We start from the raw sequence: 21,629 nt of genomic DNA, 5'->3' as shown, positions 1-21,629 counted from the left end.
CTGACCAGTGAGCTCCAGTCTGACCAGTCCATCTCCAGTCTAACCAGTGAGCTCCAGGCTGACCAGTCCATCTCCAGTCTAACCAGTGAGCTCCAGTCTGACCAGTCCAACTCCAGTCTAACCAGTGAGCTCCAGTCTGACCAGTCCATCTCCAGTCTAACCAGTGAGCTCCAGTCTGACCAGTCCATCTCCAGTCTGACCAGCGCCCTTGGGCTGACTGAGCTACAGTTGGTCCATTTGGATGAACACTATCTAGTGTAACACTATCTAGTTTAGTTTAACACTATTTAGTTCAGTTTAACACTATTTAGTTCAGTTTAACACTATTTAGTTTAGTTTAACATTATTTAGTTCGGTTTAACACTGTTTAGTTTAGTTTAACACTATCTAGTTTAGTTTAACACTATCTAGTTTAACACTATTCAGTTCAGTTTAACATTATTTAGTTCAGTTTAACACTATTCAGTTTAGTTTAACACTATTTAGTTAAGTTTAACACTAGTTTAGTTTAACACTATTTAGTTTAACACTATCTAGTTTAACACTATGTAGTTTAGTTTAACACTATTCAGTTCAGTTTAACACTATTTAGTTTAGTTTAACACTATTTAGTTTAGTTTAACACTATTCAGTTCAGTTTAACACTATTTAGTTCAGTTTAACACTATCTAGTTTAGTTTAACACCATTCAGTTCAGTTTAACACTATTTGGTTCAGTTTAACACTATTCAGTTCAGTTTAACACTATCTAGTTTAGTTTAACACTATCTAGTTTAACACTATCTAGTTTAGTTTAACACTATCTAGTTTAACACTATTCAGTTCAGTTTAACACTATTTAGTTCAGTTTAACACTATTTAGTTCAGTTTAACACTATCTAGTTTAGTTTAACACCATTCAGTTCAGTTTAACACTATTTGGTTTAGTTTAACACTATTCAGTTCAGTTTAACACTATCTAGTTTAGTTTAACACTATCTAGTTTAACACTATCTAGTTTAGTTTAACACTATCTAGTTTAACACTATTCAGTTCAGTTTAACACTATCTAGTTTAGTTTAACACTATTCAGTTCAGTTTAACACTATCTAGTTCAGTTTAACACTATTCAGTTCAGTTTAACACTATCTAGTTTAGTTTAACACTATCTAGTTTAACACTATGTAGTTTAGTTTAACACTATTCAGTTCAGTTTAACACTATTCAGTTCAGTTTAACACTATTCGGTTCAGTTTAACACTATTCAGTTCAGTTTAACACCATTCAGTTCAGTTTAACACTATTCGGTTCAGTTTAACACTATTCGGTTCGGTTTAACACCCTTGAGCACAGACCTGCAGCTGCCCCCAAAGCCTGGCTGTCCCTCCCTCCCTTCGGTGCCTCCCCAGGAGCTGCCCGAGCTCATTTGGGCTCCCTGGGCTGGACAAATCCCACATTTCCCAGAGCTGGGCCATCCTCAGCTCCAGGGGGACAGCACAACTCCTGCAGTGGCCCCTGAGCTCTCCTGCAAAGCACAAGGGTTGCTGCACCCAGCTGGCAAAGGGGACTGCAAAACACAATTAAACCAAATTTAGGATGGCTGCTTAATTCCAAAATAGACAAACAGGCCCATCCTCTTTATGCCTCTCTCTTTTTCCTTCTCTCAGAAAACTGAAGAGATACTTTGCACTTCCCATGGATTATTGCTCCTCACTGATCCCTGGGAGAGCTGATTCCCTGCAGGATTCCAGGACTCTGGAATTCCAGCAGCTCAGGAGCTGCTCCGTGCCAGAGCAGATGGGTTTCATGGAGCTGGCTCTGCTCAGGGGACCAGGAATGTCCCTAGGGAATAATCACACCCCCCTGCAGGTAACACAAGGGAGAACAGCACCAAAAATCCAGTTTTCTATATAAGAATCTTTAACTGAGGCTAATCTGTTACTCCCTGGGTAACTCTTAGGTCAAACTGAGCACTCACTTATTTTTTAAAGCAGAAATTAAAATTTGTTATGTTTCCTCCAGTCCCTGAAGCCCCTGACCAGGGCTGGGTTATCCTTTAAAGGAGCTGCAGCCAAATCCTTTTTTTTTAAATCCTTTTATCCTCTAAAGAAGCTGCAGCCAAGTCCTTTATTTTATCCTCTAAAGGAGCTGCAGCCAAGTCCTTTATTTTATTTCCTATAACGGAGCTGCAGGCCAAGCCCTGCACACCTGGGAATCAGGGATGACCTTACCCAGCCCAGTGGGGAAAAGCACCTGGGAGCTGTTTGCAAACAGGACCCAGACTCCAAACCTGAAATATTTCAGTCCCAAAACTCCTCAGGAGCTGGGAGTTAACAGCAAACTGGTTAACACCAAGCTGGAAGCAGAGCATCAGAGGGTTTTCCTGCTTTACTCAACTCACCTGATTTCCTTAAGTCCTTCTTTCTGGATAACTTGAAGGATCTCTTTATGGCTCATGGGTGTGTTGGGATATTTCTCCAGGACCTGGCAAGAAAGAGCAGATTGAGAGGAAGTTATTCCTTTGCATTCTGAATTTCCATTCAGCTGCACCATTTAATGGCAGTTATTCCTTTGCATTCTGAATTTATATTCGACTGCACCAAAACCTCCATGCAATGGAATTATTCCTTTGCATTCTGAATTTCCATTTAACTGCACCAAAACTTCCATTCAATGGCAGTTATTCCTTTGCACTCTGAATTTCCATCCAGCTGCACTAAAACCTCTTCTATTTTAGGTGTTTATTATTTTTATTTATGTTACAATCTCACAGCAGTGAGTTCTGCAGTTGTCCACTAACAAGGCACAAAATGGCCAACTATCTCTTGGTACAGGGTCTTTTAGAGCTAAACTAACCAATTAAGAAATGGCACCTAAATCATTTTCACTTTTAACTCAGTAATCAATCCCTCAAAGACTGCAGGGTGGGCTTTTCTGTCCAGTTACAAAATGTCACCCAAATCCATGGAGAAGGTGAAGAAGGAGAAGAAGGTGAGGAAGAAGAAGAAGACGGAGAAGAAGAATGTGAGGAAGGAGAAGGAGAAGAACAAAGTAAAGAAGAAAGAGGAGAAGAAGAAGGTGAGGAAGGAGTAGAAGAAGGAGAAGGTGGTGGTGAGGGAGAAAAAGGAGAAGAACAAAGAAGAAGAAGAACAAAGTAAAGAAGAAGGAGAAGAAGGTGGTGAGGAAGAAGGAGAAGAATAAAGTAAAGAAGGAGAAGAAGAAGGTGAGGAAGGAGAAGGAGAAGAACAAAATAAAGAAGGAGAAGAAGAAGGTGAGGAAGGAGAAGAAGAAGGAAAAGAACGAAGTAAAGAAGGAGGAGAAGAAGAAGGAGAAGGAGGTGAAGGACAAGAACAAAGTGAAGAAAAAGGAGAAGAAGAAGGTGAAGAAGAAGAAGAAGGAGAAGAAGGTGAAGAAGAAGAAGAAGAAGAAGAAGGTGAAGAAGAAGGACCAGCCTCCACCCTAAAACCTCCATCCTGCCCCATATTTATTACCATATTCTAAAACCCCAAACTCTAAGTTTCCCACCCTGTGACATCACACACTTCTACCCAACTCCACACCCACAATCCCAGCGCTCTCTATCAATTCTGGAAGCTTCTCCACGGCCTCAGGTCAAATGTAGTGCTCTCCTGGGGGCCACAGTCTGTCTGTACAGAAAATCTGAAATTCTCAGCACCCACAGCTCCAGCAAGGGGCTGTTTGAAACCCTCTGCACACACCAAGTTCCCACCTCTGGCCCCCAAAATGGGTTTTTTGTTGAAGTGCCCCACTGCCAGCGCTGCCCCAGCCCCCGGGGTCCCTGAGCTGCTCCCAGGGGCTCGGGCAGGCACAGCTGCAGCTGCAGGGAGCTGCTGCGGCAGGCAGATGCCACTCACCACACGTCACCGGGATATTTCAGGACATTTCGGGCCATATTCGTGCTGGGGAGGGGGATGGGCAGGAAATGCCTCCTTTCCGTCTTAATCATCAGCTCTGACCCGAGCCCAGCACATCAAAGGCCGGGCCTGCCTTAGGCTCAGCCCAGAGGGCTCAGCACAAAGCCCAGCGTGACTCTGCAGAAGGAGAGCAGCAGTTCCCACTCCCCTCTTGAGCAGAACCCCCAGCCCTCCAGGACCCTGCCCCTCGTTCCCTCAGGGATCCATCCCCAGCTTGGCCCAGTCCCTAGGGGATCCCCAGGTAATTCCAGTCCCCACATTCCCTCAGGGATCCATCCCCAGCTTAGCCCAGTCCCCTCATTCCCACAGGGACCCCCAGGTTATTCCAGTCCCCACATTCCCTCAGGGACCCCCAGACTATCCCAGTCCCTCAGGGATCCACCCCCAGCTTGGCCCAGTCCTTAGGGGATCCCCAGCTTATCCCAGTCCCGTCATTCCCTCAGGGATCCATCCCCAGGTTATCCCAGTTCCCTCATTCCCTTAGGGACCCCCAGGTTATCCCAGTTCCCTCATTCCCTTAGGGACCCCCAGCTTATCCCAGTCCCCTCATTCCCTCAGGGATCCATCCCCAGCTTATCCCCCCCCTCAGGGGTTCCCAGTTTATCCCAGTCCAGCTCCCCTGGAAAGGCTCTGCCAGGCCCTGCTGAGCTGCAGCACCTCCCTGCTCCCAAACAAATCCCTGCACGAAGCTCTGGAAGCTCCAGCTGATGGCCCCATCCTGGAAAATCTCTTTTTAATGCTGCTAAAGCCTGACTTTCACAGAACCATGGGATGGTTTGGGTGGGAAGGGGCCCCAAAGCCCAGCCAGGGCCATGGCAGGGACACCTCCCAGCATCCCAGGTGACTCCAAGCCCTGTCCAGCCTGGCCTTGGGCACTGCCAGGGATGCAGGAGCAGCCCCAGCTGCCCTGTGAGATGGAAGTGGGATTTGTTGGCACTGCCACAGCCTCAGAGGCTCATGCCACCCCACTGCCACCTCTACTGAAACTCCACAGCAAAGGATGCAGAGCTCTGGGGTGTCTGCAGAGTGATCTCAGCCAGGCCAGAGCAGGTTTTGGTTTCCATCACCCCCTGACCTGTGTTCATTCACACAGCTCTGCCCAGGACACAGCTCACCCTGCGCCACCAGCCTGGAGCTGCACCCAAAGCTGGCAGCCCATGGAGGGCCAGAAATGGAGGATATCTCCATTTCCATCTGGGCTTTCAGCTTTTCACTGTAGGTGCTGAAATCAGGCGAGGAGTGAAGGTGAGATCCATCCACAGGGAGCTCAGGGCCATTTCCACCACATCAAACTCTGACTGGGCATTTTCCACCTGGGCATTTTTCTCCTGGGCATTTTCCTCCTGGGCACTGTTATCCCAATTCTCCCACCCTGGTGTGCTCCATGTGGCTCAGCCTGGAGCAGCAGCAGCACTTTTGATTAATTTGTCCCCAGCGAAGGCTGTGTTCCACCAGGGAACCTCAGCCAGGGCAGAGGGGAGAAAAGCTGCTCCATTTCTGTCCCTGCACCTCTCCCAGCTGTTAACCCTTCCATGCCCACAGGGCTCTGAGTAGGGCCTGAGCTCAGCAGGGTGAGGCTGCACAGCTCTGGCCACCCCCGCCTGGCTCCCTGCAAACCCTGCTGGGCTGCTCTGGGAAGGTCACAGGGGAACATCAACCAGCTCTGCCAGGCGTCCCTGCTCTCCAGGAGATTCCCAGAACCACAGAATCCTTTAGATTGGAAAAGCCCTTGGAGATCACCAAGCCCAACCCATCCGCCAGCACTGCCAAGGCCACCACTGCCCCATGTCCCCAAGTGCCACATCCGCAGGGCTTTGAAATCCCTCCAGGGATGGGCACTGCAAACCTCCCTGGGCAGCTGTGCCAGGGCAGGACAGCCCTGTCCAGGTGGGAATTGTTCCCAACACCCACCCTGAGCCTGCCCTGGCCCAGCCTGAGGCCATTTCCCCTTGGCCTGTCCCTGTTCCCTGGGAGCAGAGCCCGACCCCCCCTGGCTGTCCCCTCCTGGCAGGGACTTGTGCAGAGCCACAAGGTCCCCCCTGAGCCTCCTTTGCTCCAGGCTGAGCCCCTTCCCAGCTCCCCCAGCCCCTCCTGGGGCTCCATTCCCTCCCCGGGACATGCCCCAGCCCCTCCAGGACTCTCTCTTGCCCTGAGTGTCCCCATGATGGACTCAGGCCCAAAGTCGATGGCTCCCTGCCCCAAACACACAGTGGATGGCCTGAACCCAAAGCACACAGATGGTTCCCTGAACCCCCAAAGCACACAGATGGTTCTAGAACCCCCAAAGCACACAGATGGGCCCCTGAACCCCCAAAGCACACAGATGGATGGATTCCTGAACCCCCAAAGCACACAGATGGATGGATTCCTGAACCCCCAAAGCACACAGATGGTTCTAGAACCCCCAAAGCACACAGATGGCTCCCTTGAACCCCCAAAGCACACAGAGGGCTCCTGAACCCCCCAAAGCACACAGATGGCTCCCTGAACCCCCAAAGCACACAGGTAGATGATTCCTGAACCCCCAAAGCACACAGATGGCTCTCAGAACCCCCAAAGCACACAGATGGTCTAAACCCCCAACACAGATGGCCCCAGAACCCCCAAAGCACACAAGGGTAGAACAGACCCTGAACCCCCAAAGCACACAGATGGCTCTCAGAACCCCCAAAGCACACACAGGGCTCCCTGAACCCCCCAAAGCACACAGATGGTTCTAGAACCCCCAAAGCACACAGAGGGCTCCCTGAACCCCCCAAAGCACACAGATGGTTCTAGAACCCCCAAAGCACACCAACCTCAGAGCACAGGGCACAGACCCCAGCACTAGGCTGCACCCCCTCATCCTGGAGGCCTTTCCCACCCTCCCTGGCCCTGTGGCTCCCCCAGCCGATGTCCTGGCTGGATCAAAGCTCCTTGTGCTGGGCAAGGCCAGCCCTGGGGACAGCCAGAGCAGGTCCCAGCCCCAGCTCAGGGGGCACTGCCCTGCTAACAGCCTCTCTGTGCTCTTCGGGAAATGTTTCACAGAGTTCTCAGCCTCCCGAGATAAACAAAGCAGTTCACGGCTCTGCTGCCACACAGGCTGCTCCAGAAGAACCAGGATTAAAGAGACTCTCAACAAAACAGATGCACCTTTAAGGAACTGATACACCTTAAGTAGCTCCTCCCCTCTCCTCTGCCCTTTTAATCCCGTATCAGATCTTTCACCCGAGTCACTTTTAGTCACTGTGTGTAAAGAAATAAAATCCACAGGACAGAGTCTGAGAGGAACCTCGGCTCTGACCAACTGAGCCAAGCTCACTGTCAACAAAAACCATTAATCCTGGAATGGTTTGGGTGGGAAGGGACCCTACAGCCCATCCAGTGCCACCCTGCCATGGCAGGGCCACCTGCACTGTCCCAGGGAGCTGAAACCCTCCCTCAGTGTGGGATTTCCATCCCCCTTGCTGGGCAGCACGGGCAGCTCTGGGCTGTGCCCCGGGCAGCAGGACGAGCTGACCACACTCCTGCTGCATTTAGGAAAGCTCTGAGTGATGCAAGTGCTGCCCACATAGACCTGACTGTGGGCTGTGCCAGTGCTCACAATTAAAACCTGTGTTTGAAGAGGCTGGGGTTGTTTGGGGGGGGTTTTATCAGCCCATCAAGGTTTAATCCAGAGATCCTCCACGGCTGGATGTGAAGGAGAACGTCAGCCCATGAAAGCTTTGGCAAAAATGCACTTTGGAATTCTTCCTATTGGTTATTCCCTTATGCAAAGAGGGATTTTAAACTGATGTTATAAACACAACCAGCACTTCCACTCGGGTTCCTTCCTGGAAATAGAACCTAAACTTCCTAAATCCACGAATGCACAGCAGCTGAGCAGCTCCCACCTGGCTCAGAGAAGCTCTGCAGAGCCAGGCAGCAAAACCTGATCATCTGGTTCCACCTCAGCCCCACGTCCAGCCATCCCTTCCCAGGAGGGAATTCCAGCTGCAGCCACCATGGAAATGGGAGAAGCTGCCCATTTGCTGCCAGCAGGGAATCGCCCTGCAATGCCAGCCTGGCACACAAGTGGGTCAGCCCTAAAAAGTGGATGTTGAAATTCCTGCTCAGTCACCCCCAGAAAACACAACAGGAGCCCCAGGGGGATGAAGGACTTGACCCAGATTGCAGGATCTGCTCCACTCATCCCATTAGCCAAATGCTGGCCGGGATTTAGGCAGAAAGGAGGTCAGGGAGGAATGGACAATGCTGCGGCATCAGGAGCCAGGTGCCACTGAAGGGCACATCTCACACTGAGCTGGCACACTGCTGGCAAGGGGCTGGAGCAGCAGCAGGGGAGGGAGATCCCAGAGCCACCTCCTTCCTTGAGGACATGGACAGGTACCTGCTCATGTGGGAGACTCCAGAGCCACCTCCCTCCTTGGGGACATGGACAGGTACCTGCTCATCTGGGAGACTCCAGAGCCACCTCCCTCCTTGGGGACATGGACAGGTACCTGCTCATCTGGGAGACCCCAGAGCCACCTCCCTCCTTGGGGACATGGACAGGTACCTGCTCATCTGGGAGACTCCAGAGCCACCTCCCTCCTTGGGGACATGGACAGGATACCTGTGGGAGATCCTGCCTCATCTGGGAGATCCCAGAGCCACCTCCCTCCTTGGGGACATGGACAGGTACCTGCTCATCTGGGAGATCCCAGAGCCACCTCCCTCCTTGGGGACAACCCTGCTGGGAGACCCCAGAGCCACCTCCTTCCTTGATGACATGGACAGGTACCTGCTCATCTGGGAGATCCCAGAGCCACCTCCCTCCTTGGGGACATCCCTGCTCATCTGGGAGATCCCAGAGCCACCTCCTTCCCTGGGGACATCCCTGCTGGGAGATCCCAGAGCCACCTCCTTCCTTGGGGACATCCCTGCCCAACCTTCACTGCCCCAACGCCCAGCCTGGCCTTGGGCATTACCAGGGATCCAGGGGCAGCCACAGCTGCCCTGGGCACCCTGCCCACCCTGCCAGGGAACAATTCCTAATTCCCAATATCCCATCCATCTCTGCCCTCTAAACTTTCTGCATTTCTGATGTTTCATTTCCAGTATCTCTCTACAAGGACACTGAGGTGCTTCTCCAAACAGAACATTTCTAGATCAGTGGAAAACTTGTCCAACCAAAAGACTCCACGACCATTCTGAAACTGCCCTGAGCTCCCACCAGCTTCCAAACCTCCTCCAGCTACTGGACAAGCCCAGCTCTAAGTGGAGAACAAACAGCTCCAGAGAATCACAGGATATCCTGAGCTGGAAGAGACCCACAGGAATCCAGCCCAACTCCTCAGTTTGAAAGAATCCCAACAGGGTTACACCAGCCCCAAAGGCCAGGAGAGGTTTGCTGGCTAGCGTGGATTTTTGTGGGGAAAAGCAGGAGTGATGCCCTAGAAAAGCACTCAAAGCTTCTGGCCTGGGAGCTTAAATCCCTGAATTCACAGCCCTGAATTCACAGCCCTGAATTCACATCCATAAATTCACATTCCCGAATTCACATCCCTGAATTCACATTCCCGAATTCACATCCCTGAATTCACACCCCTGAATTCACATCCACGAATTCACATCCCTGAATTCACACCCCTAAATTCACATCCACGAATTCACACCACTGAACTCACATCCCTGAACTCACATCCCTGAATTCACACCCCTGAATTCACATCCACGAATTCACACCACTGAACTCACATCCCTGAACTCACATCCCTGAACTCACATCCCTGAATTCACACCCCTGAATTCACATCCCTGAATTCACATTCTTGATTTCACATCCCTAAATTCACATCCCTGAATTCACAACACTGTATTCACAACCCTGCATTCACATCCCTGAATTCACATCCCTAAATTCACATCCACGAATTCACACCCTTGAATTCACAGCCCTGAATTCATATCCTTGAACTCACATCCTTGAATTCACATCCCTGAATTCACACCCCTGAATTCACACCCCTGAGTTCAGCCCAGCAGCTCAACTGGAACAGCATCTCCGAGGTGGCACTGAAGTACAACACCAGGAACAACAGTGGGGACGAGTGGGAGAGGGATTTGTGTCTGTTGTGGGGACTAACAGGGTGGCCTTTCCCAAAAAAACCCTCTGTGCCACCACTGAGGGTTTGAGAAGGTTGTACAGGGGATCTAAAAGTGAATTATCTGTCACTCTGTTCTTCTAAGCTCTTCAAAGCCTTCTGATGTTTACATTCTTGTAAGGAACTTTCTCACACACTTTCTGTAAATAACTCCTTGTTTTACATTCTTTTCTGCAGGAGGAGACATTTGATGGACTGTTGGTTTGTCCAGTGTCACTGGAGAGGTGGCACTGTCACCCTCCAATCCAGGGTCACTTTTGAGAATCTATAAATGTTGGAGTCAGAAAATAAACTGCCCTCCTTTTTACCTTGGAGGTTCCAGTGTTGGTGTTGTTTTATTTCGTGTCCTATAGCAACAATTACCAGCAAGAGATAATTATCAGTTGTAATTATTATTCCTAAGACAGACCTGCACCACTCCTGGCTGTCCACTGAGGCTGCCCCCCACAGCTCAGGAATTCAGGGTTCACACAAAGCAGACCTGCAGCACTGCAGCACACTGAGCTGTCCATTCTGGGATTAAATTCATGTTTGAGCTGCAGCCCTGCAGCAGCGCCTGCCTTCAGCCATGGAGCTGGCACAGGGCTGGAGCATCTCCCATTGTCACCACTGTCAGTGTCACCATTTCCCATTGTCACAATGTCACCATTTCCCATTGTCACCCCTGTCACCATCTCCCATTGTCACAATGTCACCATTTTATATTGTCAACATTGTCCCAATGTCACCATCTTCCATTGTCACTACTGTCACAATGTCACCACTTCCCATTGTCACCATTGTCCCACTGTCACCATTGTCACCATTTCCCATTGTCACCACTGTCCCAATATCACTATTTCCCATTGTCACTGCTGTCCCAATGTCACTATTTCCCATTGTCACCATTTCCCATTGTCCCAATGTCACTCCCATTGTCACCATTACCCATTGTCACCACTGTCCCAATGTCCCTACTGTCACCATTTCCCAATGTCACCATTGTCCCATTGTCACCATTTCCCATTGTTACCACTGTCCCATTGTCACCATTGTCTCAGTGTCACCATTTTATATTGTCAACATTGTCCCAATGTCACCATTTACCACTGTCACCACTGTCACCATTTTCCATTGTCACCATTACCCATTGTCACCACTGTCCCAATGTCCCTACTGTCACTATTTCCCAATGTCACCATTGTCCCACTGTCACCACTGTCCCAATGTCATAATTTCCCATTGTCACCACTGTCCCAATGTCATCGTTTCCCATTGTCACCACTGTCCCAATGTCAACATTTTATATTGTCAACATTGTCCCAATGTCACCATTTCCCATTGTCACCACTGTCCCACTGTCACCACTGTCCCGATGTCACCATTTCCCAGTGCCACCACTGTCCCAATGTCACCATTTCCCAATGTCCCAATGTCATCATTCCCCATTGTCACCATTGTCACCACTGTCCCAATGTCATCATTCCCCACTATCCCAATGTCATCATTTCCCGTTGTCCCATTGTCACCATTTCCCACTGTCATAATTTCCCATTGTCACCACTGTCACCATTGTCCCAATGTCACCATTTCCCAGCTGTCACCACTTAGGGGACACACGACAATGTGACTATTGGGAACACAGACAGATGTTGGGAACACAGGACAGATGTTGGGATGTTGGGAAATGACAGGTGCTGGGACAGGCAGAGGGGACACACAGGACAGATGTTGGGATGTTGGGACACACGGACAGATGCTGGGACACACAGGACAGATGTTGGGACACACAGGACAGATGTTGGGACACACAGGACAGATGTTGGGCTGTTGGGATACACAGGACAGATGTTGGGAAAATGAATTGGACTGGGACACAAGGACAGATGTTGGGATGTTGGGAAAATTGGGACACACAGGACAGTTGATGTTGGGACACACAGGACAGATGTTGGGACACATAGGACAGATGTTGGGATGTTGGGACACACAGGACAGATGTTGGGAGACACAGGACAGATGTTGGGGTGTTGGGATACACAGGACAGATGTTGGGATGTTGGGATACACAGGACAGATGTTGGGACACACAGGACAGATGTTGGGATGTTGGGACACACAGGACAGATGTTGGGACACACAGGACAGATGTTGGGACACACAGGACAAATGCTGGGACACACAGGACAGATGTTGGGATGCTGGGACACATAGGACAGATGCTGGGATGTTGGGACACACAGGACAGATGCTGGGACACACAGGACAGATGTTGGGAAATGCAGTGCCCACGAGGGTGTGGAGCTGCTTGGCAAACTCCTCCATGAAGCTTTTCTTCATTAAAGGAGGAGGTGATGCTGTTTTGGGCTGGGATCAGTCCCTCATCCTGGCACAGGTGGTGGTGCAGCCTGGGGAAGGAGCTGTGCCACGGCTGTGGGTGCCCCTCCAGCCCCATCAGGACACCCTGGACACCCCACAAGGAGCTCAGTGCCTGAGGGGACATTCAGGCATTTGGGACAAACCAAATGTTTCTCCCATTCAGAAAACATGTACATGTTGGAGCCCAGTCTCTTTCCATTTTATTTTCCCTGGTGTGATGTCCACAAATAACCAAGAAACATTGAGTCATTTGTGTAGAGAAAGCAAGAAAGAAAGCAAGAAAGAAAGCAAGAAAGAAAGCAAGAAAGAAAGTAAGAAAGAAACAAGAAAATAAAATAAGACATTTCCAAATGTCAGAAATCTTAAAAATTATAAAATATTTGTGTGTATGATATTTTTATTAATCACTGTCAAGTCCACCACTAAACTGTGTCCCTAACAGGCACATTTATGTCTTTTTAATTCTTTCAGGAATGGTCACTCCATCACTTCCCTGGGCATCCTGTTCCAATGCTCAGCAATCATTTCTGCGTGAAATTTTTCCTGCTATTCAATCTTAAACCTTCCCTTGAGCAACAAGATGGCATTTCCTCTTGTCCTCTAGCTGGGAGAAGAGACCAAAACTCACCTTTTGACAGCCTTCTTTCAGGCTGTAAAGAGTAATAATAATAATAATAATAATAATAATAATAATAATAATAATAACAACAACAACACCCTCCAGGCTAAACAAGCTCAGCCCCTCTTTGTGCTCCTGATCCCTTACCAGCTCTGCTGCCCTTCTCCAGAAAAGCTCCTGGCTTTTCCCTGGGAGTTCAGGGAAGCAGCCTGGCTGGGTTTGTGCCACCTTGTGCCAAACCTTGGCCAGGTGGCAGCGAAGGTTTGGCCTTCCTCAGGAAGTTACTGCGAAGCAAATTCAAGCCTGAGCCATTTGTCACCACTATTCCAGCATGGATCCCCTGACAGAGTCACTCAGTAGATGTCAATCAAAGGTTTTTCACCTTAAACCCAGTGACAGCGAGCAAATCACAAATTCAGTGGAGTGTGGGGAAATTGTAATTTTTAAATTTCCATTTAAAACGGAAAAATTTTAATACAGAGGTTTATTTTTACAAGGGGCAGTCAGAAAAAGACAAAAGATAAAATGACTCAGGGTTGACTGTCCCAATAACCCAGCATCTCAACATCTGTCCTGCGTGTCCCAACACCTGTCCTGCGTGTCCCAACACCTGTCCTGTGTGTCCCAACACCCGTCCTGTGTGTCCCAACATCTGTCCTGTGTGTCCCAACATCTGTCCTGCGTGTCCCAACACCTGTCCTGCGTGTCCCAACATCTGTCCTGCGTGTCCCAACATCTGTCCTGTGTGTCCCAACATCTGTCCTGCGTGTCCCAACACCTGTCCTGCGTGTCCCAACATCTGTCCTGTGCGGTCCAACACCTGTCTCGTGTCCCAACACCTGTCCTCGTCCCAACATCTGTCCTGCGTGTCCCAACATCTGTCCTGTGTGTCCCAACATCTGTCCTCGTGTCCCAACACCTGTTCCGTGTCCCAACATCTGTCCTGCGTGTCCAACACCTGTCCTGCGTGTCCCAACACCCGTCCTGTGTGTCCCAACATCTGTCCTGTGTGTCCCAACATCTGTCCTGCGTGTCCCAACACCTGTCCCGTGTCCCAACATCTGTCGTGTCCCAACATCTCTCCGTCCCAACATCTGTCCCACGTGTCCCAACACCTGTCCTGTGTGTCCCAACACCTGTCTTGTCCCAACACCGTCTCGTGTCCCAACACCTGTCCTCCAACACCTGTCCCCGTGTCCCAACATCTGTCCTGTGTGTCCCAACACCTGTCCTGCGTGTCCCAACACCTGTCCTGCGTGTCCCAACATCTGTCCTGCGTGTCCAACACCTGTCCTGCGTGTCCCAACATCTGTCCTGCGTGTCCCAACATCTGTCCTGTGTGTCCCAACATCTGTCCTGCGTGTCCCAACACCTGTCCTGCGTGTCCCAACATCTGTCCTGCGTGTCCAACACCTGTCCTGCGTGTCTCAACACCTTTCCTGTACCAACATCTGTCCTGCGTGTCCCAACATCTGTCCTGTGTGTCCCAACATCTGTCCTGCGTGTCCCAACATCTGTCCTGCGTGTCCCAATTCCCAGAATTCCCAGAATCACTGGGTTGGAAGAGACCTTGAAGATCACTGAGTCCAACCCAGCCCCAACAGCTCAACTCAACCCTGGCCCCCAGTGCCACATCCAGGCTTTGTCAAACACACCCAGGGATGGGGACTCCACCAAGGGTTAAATAAAATGGTTCACTATTTTTTGTTATAAGGATTTCAAGGTTAAACTATTTAATTAAGAAATGATATTTAAATTATTTTTATTTTTGCCTTAAGAATTCATCACTTAAAAGTTTGTAATGCGGGGTTTTTTGTCTAATTGTAAAATATTATTTAAACTTATGAAGGATTAGTTTTTGTTTTAAAATTTTTATTTTGTTTTTTATATATTATTATATTTTAAAGTTTTTAGCTTAGTGATGTTATACACTTTTAATCAAATTATACACTCATAATTTTAGTGTTATTAATTAATTTTTGAAGCTTTTTCTATGGCTTCAGGTCAAATACAGTATTTTCTTGTGGGTCTGTGCCCTTCAGCACAGAAAATTTAAAATTCTCAGCATCCAGGACTCCAACACTCTTTGCTCTCCATTCTTACTCCTCCAAACAGACCCAGAGAAGCAGAAAAACTGAAAATCATAGAAAAAGCAAATCTACATCTCAAGCATTCTGGTGTGCCTGGGAGCAGCTGCAGGTCAGGACCAGGCCACACTGGGGGCTGCACAATTTGAATTTTCACATCAGCATCTCAGCCTGGGCCACACAGGAGTCTGCATAATTTGAATTTTCACATCATCTCAGCCTGGGCCACACTGCACAATTTGAATTTTCACAACATCATTTCAGCCTGTACCACCCTAGGGGCTGCACAATTTGAATTTCCCTCTTTTCATAAACATGCCATGGGAAAAAACAACCCCAGGACTACCAGAGCCAGAAATGACACAATGATTTTTCTGCTTTTGATGAAGAATAGGATGCAAGCACATGAGAGCAGGATGAAGGAGAAAGCCTGAGCCTCCCTGAACCCCAACACTCTCCAAAGGGAGCTCAAAACCATTCCATGAAATATTGGACAGAACTCAAAACTATTCCATGAGATTGGACAGAACTCAAAACCATTCCATGAAATACTGGACAGAACTCAAAACTATTCCATGAGATTGGACAGAACTCAAAACCATTCCATGAAACATTGGACAGAACTCAAAACTATTCCATGAAATACTGGACAGAGCTCAGAACCATTCTAAGAGAGACTGGACAGAACTCAGAACCATTTCATGAAATATTTGACAGAACTCAAAAACCAGTCCATGAGAGACCAGATAGAACTCAAAACCATTTCATGAGAGATTGGACAGAACTCCAAACCATTCCATGAAATATTGGCCAGAACTCCAAACTATTCCATGAGAGACTGGACAGAACTCAGAACCATTCCATTGGACAGAACTCCAAACCATTCCATGAAATATTGGACAGAACTCTAAACCATTCCATTGGCCAGAACTCAAAACATGCCATGATACACTGGACAGAATTCAGAACCATTCTGTGAGAGACTGGACAGAACTGAGAACCATTCCATGACAGAATGGACAGAGCTCAGGTGAAAGACAATAAGGGAAAAGGACTTGAATACAGCCAAAGAATCACTTCTGGCCCTGCCAATGAGATATGGCAGAGGAAATCACAAAACCCCCTGAGAGCACATCCAAGTACATTTAACAGAAGCTGATTTATTTGATTTATTTGTCCCAGCCACCAGAGTTGTTACTGCAGCCACCAGATCCACCTCCTGCAGCTGCTGCAAAGGGGGTGGCACATGGTGATCCCTCAGGTCCCTCCAACCCAAACCAACCCTGGGGTTTTACACCAGGAAACATCCCTGATTTGGGGTTTTACAGTGCAAAAACCTTGCCCTGCAATGCCCAGGGGCAGGGCTGAGCTGCCTGGGGAGGAGAGCACAGCCTGAGCAGGAGGAGCTGCCCCAGGGCTGCAGCAGCTCCAAAATCCCCCTGCAAAAATCCCATGAACCAGATGAGTGATGCCATGGGTGACTCTCACAATTAAAAGCTAAATTTCACGTATGCATGTTAGGAGAAGTTTTATAGATTTATCATTATGTTTTACCCCCCCTGCCCAAATCCCATGAACCAGACGGTGACAGATGAGTGATGCCATGGTTGATTCACAATTAAAAGGTAAATATCATGTATATATGTTAGAAGTTTTATATTTATAGTTATCTTTTACCCCACCTGCCCAAATCCTATGAACCAGAGTGTGACAGATGAACAATGCCATGAGTGACTCTCACAATTAAAAGGTAAATATCCTGTATATATGTTAGGAGAAGTTTTATAGTTATCTTTTACACCCCCTGCCCAATTGCCATGAACCAGGCTGTGACAGATGAGCAATGCCATGGGTGACTCTCACAATTAAAAGGTAAATATCATGTATACATGTCAGGAGAACTTTTATAGATTTATCATTATATTTCACCCTCCCTGCCCAAATCACATGAACCAAACGATGACAGATGAGGGATGCCATGGTTGACACTCACAATTAAAAGGTAAGTATCATGTACATATGTTAGGAGAAGTTTTATAGATTTATCATTATGTTTTACCCCCCCTGCCCAAATCCCATGAACCAGACTGTGGCAGATGAGTGATGCCATGGTGACTCTCACAATTAAAAGCTAAATTTCACGTATGCATGTTAGGAGAAGTTTTATAGATTTATCATTATGTTTTACCCCCCCTGCCCAAATCCCATGAACCAGACGGTGACAGATGAGTGATGCCATGGTTGATTCACAATTAAAAGGTAAATATCATGTATATATGTTAGAAGTTTTATATTTATAGTTATCTTTTACCCCACCTGCCCAAATCCTATGAACCAGAGTGTGACAGATGAACAATGCCATGAGTGACTCTCACAATTAAAAGGTAAATATCCTGTATATATGTTAGGAGAAGTTTTATAGTTATCTTTTACACCCCCTGCCCAATTGCCATGAACCAGGCTGTGACAGATGAGCAATGCCATGGGTGACTCTCACAATTAAAAGGTAAATATCATGTATACATGTCAGGAGAACTTTTATAGATTTATCATTATATTTCACCCTCCCTGCCCAAATCACATGAACCAAACGATGACAGATGAGGGATGCCATGGTTGACACTCACAATTAAAAGGTAAGTATCATGTACATATGTTAGGAGAAGTTTTATAGATTTATCATTATGTTTTACCCCCGCCCAAATCCCATGAACCAGACTGTGGCAGATGAGTGATGCCATGGAGACTCTCACAATTAAAAGCTAAATTTCACGTATGCATGTTAGGAGAAGTTTTATAGATTTATCATTATGTTTTACCCCCCCTGCCCAAATCCCATGAACCAGACTGTGGCAGATGAGTGATGCCATGGTTGATTCACAATTAAAAGGTAAATCTCATGTATATATGTTAGAAGTTTTATATTTATAGTTATCTTTTACCCCACCTGCCCAAATCCTATGAACTAGGATGTGACAGATGAGTGATGCCATGGGTGACTCTCACAATTAAAAGGTAAATATCCTGTACATATGTTAGGAGAAGTTTTGTAGATTTATCATTTTGTTTTACCCCGAATGCCCAAATCCCATGAACCAGGCTGTCACAGACGAGTGATGCCATGGAGATTCTCACAATTATCATGTATGCATGTTAGGAGAATCTTTATAGATTTGTAGTTATCTTTTACCCCCTGCCCAAATCATATGAAACAAACTGTAACAGATGAGCAATGCCATGGAGACTCTCACAATTAAAAGATAAATATCCTGTATGCATGTTAGGAGAAGTTTTATAGATTTGTCTTACCCCCCCTGCCCAAATCACAGGAACCAGACTGTGAGTAATGCCATGGCTGACTCTCACAATTAAAAGGTAAATATCATGTATACATGTTAGGAGAAATTTTATAGTTATCTTTTACCCCCAGTGCCCAAATCCCATGAACTAGGATGTGACAGATGAGGGATGCCATGGTTGACTCACAATTAAAAGGTAAATATAATGTACATATGTTAGGAGAACTTTAATAGATTTATCATTATGTTTTACCCTCCCTGCCCAAATCCCATGAACCAAACTTTGATAGGGGTGCCCTGGGTTTGGGAATTTGGGAGGGTGGGATTGTCACTATGGCAGTACCTGACCTCCAATCAGGACTTAAGGATTTAAACTCCACCACTGGACAACAAAAAGGAGTCAATGAATGGACACAACTTTGGCAGGGACTAAAGGGTTAAAAAGCAAAACCCCAATGTGTAGGTGAGGACATGGTGGGAAAAATCCTCTGCTCCCAGTGCCTATTTTCTCTATTCAGTCTGCTGTTGTATTTTTGATACGGTTTTAATAAACCTTTTAAATTTTTTAGAAGTGAATAGCGTTTCTCACAAGACAGACCAAGCCAAAGCGTGGCTGAGCTCCATGGTAAAATCCACACCTACATTTAGAGCACATTTATGGCTCTAAACAAGGAAATTGCTCCCTTTGAAGGTGGGGAGGGGCTGGGATGGAATTCCCAGAGCAGCTGGGGCTGCCCCTGGAATTGCCCAAGGCCAGGTTGGACACTGGGGCTGGAGCACCCTGGGACAGTGGAAGCTGTCCCTGCCATTGCATGAGGTCAGATTTAAACTCCTTTCCAACCCAAACTGCTCTGTGACTCTATGGAATACAGGGAATATCTTTGGGATCCCTCACCAGCACTGAATTTCTCTCCTGGAGCACAGCAGAGGTGAAGAGCTGCCCACATCTCCACCTGGCAATTTGAATTTTCACAGCATGGCATCGTGCTGGGAGAGGCACTGGGGGCACACCTGGGGGCTCCCCTCCTGGCACAGCCACCCCTCCCTGTTCCCCCAGCTCCTCACACACCCTGCTCTGCACATTCCAGGCTTTTCCAGCTGCTCTGACACCCTGGGAAAGGTGGGCAGCCCTGCCAAGCCCAGAGCCAGGCCCTGGGGCAGCTGCTGAAGCGCTGTGCTGCTAATTGGACTTGTAATTACAATCAAAGCAGCCCCACCTATGAAAAATGGGCCCCACTGAGCCCCAGCAACCACCTGCACAGCCACAGCTGCAGGGGGGGCATCTGCAGCAACTCAGAGCCCTTCAAGAGGTTAAAATTCCCAGCAGGAGCAAAGGAACTTGGAAATTAGTGTTTCAAACAGCAGGCCAATAATGGGATTATTGTGACTGGAAGGAGGATTTTGTAGTCTGCTGGTTTGCTGCAGCCATTAGAGGGGATTACACTTCCCCCTCATCCTGCACAAGTTCTGGGTCCACACAGGAACCGTTTTTAAGCCTCCATTTGTGTGTTAGAGATGCCCAGGATGAGCTTAAAGCAGATTTCAGCTCACTACAACTCCCAGGAGCAGAAGTGCAGGTGTCAGAGGATGAAGCTGAGCCCACAGCTGCAATCTGGCTTTACTGGGAAGTGACAGAATCCCAGGATCCCTGAGGCGGGAAAATCCCTCCAGCCCATCCAGTCCCAGCTGTGCCCAATGCCCACCTTGTCCCCAGCCCAGGGCACTCAGTGCCACATCCAGGTGACACCTGCAGGGATGGGCACTGCAAACCTCCCTGGGCAGCCCCTGCCAAGGCCTGAGCACCCTTTCCATGCAGAAATTCCTCCTGGTGTCCACCCTGAGCCTGCCCTGGCCCAGCCTGAGGCCATTTCCCCTTGGCCTGTCCCTGTTCCCTGGGAGCAGAGCCCAACCCCCCTGGCTGTCCCTCCTGGCAGGGACTTGTGCAGAGCCACAAGGTCCCCCCTGAGCCTCCTTTGCTCCAGGCTGAGCCCCTTCCCAGCTCCCTCAGCCCCTCCTGGGGCTCCATTCCCCCCAGCTCTGTTCCCTTCCCTGGACACGCTGCAGCCCCTGCAGGTCTGTCCTGGCAGGAGGGGCCCAGAGCTGCCCCCAGCACTGGAGGTGCCCCAGCACAGAAATCCTTCCAGAATAACTTGAAAAAAAATTCAGGAAAAATCCATCCAAGAGCTGCAGCTGCCTGGGGATGTGTGTGAGTGAGGAGTGAAGCAAAGTGCCCTTCTCCATGGACGTGTGACAGGGTGTGTGCCAAGCCCTGCCCAGCCAGGAGCTGTTTCCCTGGAAGCGGTGCCAAGGTGATTCCCTGGCAGCAGCCACAGAGCTGTGTCACGGGCTGGGAGGACACCAGACAGTGCCTCAGTCCCCAGAGCTGTGGCCACCACCTGCCCTGTCCTTCAGAAACCTCTGCAAAGGCATTTTCCAGCTGGGACAGAGCAGCCCTCAACCTCAGCTCTGTGTCTGCCTTGGAAATTCATCCCTGGCCACAGCCTGGGAACAGGGAAGGAGCTGTGATAATCCCCAGGGCCTTAAAAACAAAACAGAGCGCCACCAGAAAGCCCAACAGAGCAACAAACAATTCCCTCCAGGAAAAAAAAAAAAACCAAAACAAAACAAACAGGAAGACTTCACCAGCTCCAGGTATCAGCTCATTCTGCAAGCTGGGATTAATCCCTGAACCTTCTGCTGCAGCACCTTGTGCAACACCTCCCTGAGATGCGACAAACCTTGCCAGGCTCTCCAGGAGGAGCCTGCTGGGCTCCACAGCAGCCTCCAGACATTTGCCAGGAACAATCAGGGAGGAGAGAGAGCTTTGGAGAACAGGAGGCACCAAGGTGATCAGAGGATGGAGCAGCTCTGCTGGAGGAAAGGCTGCGAGAGCTGGGATTGTTCACCTGCACAAGGGAAGCTCCAGGGTGACCTCAGGGTGGCCCTGCAGGGCCTGAAGGGGTGGACAGGAAAGATGCAGAGAGCGAATTTACAGGGGATGGAGCAGGAGGAGCCAGGGAATGGCTCCCACTGCCAGAGGGCAGGGCTGGGTGGGATCTTGGGAATTGGGAATTGTTCCCTGGGAAGGTGGGCAGGCCCTGGCACAGGGTGCCTCAGGTTTAGCTTTTATATTTTCCACATCCTGTGCTGCTTTAGTGGGTGGGACTGGGTTTCATATCAGGGGATGGTGAGCTCTGTGCACAGAGCAGGGAGACAAAACAATTCCT

At 48.7% G+C, this 21,629-nt stretch overlaps 1 protein-coding gene across 2 annotated transcripts in view; it reads right to left on the bottom strand.

Moving 5' to 3' along the window:
* ASXL2 (ASXL transcriptional regulator 2) overlaps nucleotides 1–21,629 on the bottom strand; it is a 69,946-nt gene that overhangs the window by 42,373 nt on the left and 5,944 nt on the right. For both annotated transcript variants that reach the window (XM_030945243.1, XM_030945242.1), the window contains exon 2: nucleotides 2,381–2,463. In XM_030945243.1, the coding sequence (XP_030801103.1) occupies nucleotides 2,381–2,463 (83 nt within the window). The remainder of the gene's footprint in view (nucleotides 1–2,380; nucleotides 2,464–21,629) is intronic.

The sequence above is a fragment of the Camarhynchus parvulus genome, chromosome 3, assembly GCF_901933205.1.
Source record: "Camarhynchus parvulus chromosome 3, STF_HiC, whole genome shotgun sequence".
NCBI lineage: Eukaryota > Metazoa > Chordata > Aves > Passeriformes > Thraupidae > Camarhynchus > Camarhynchus parvulus.
This window is presented reverse-complemented; position numbering and strand designations above follow the sequence as displayed.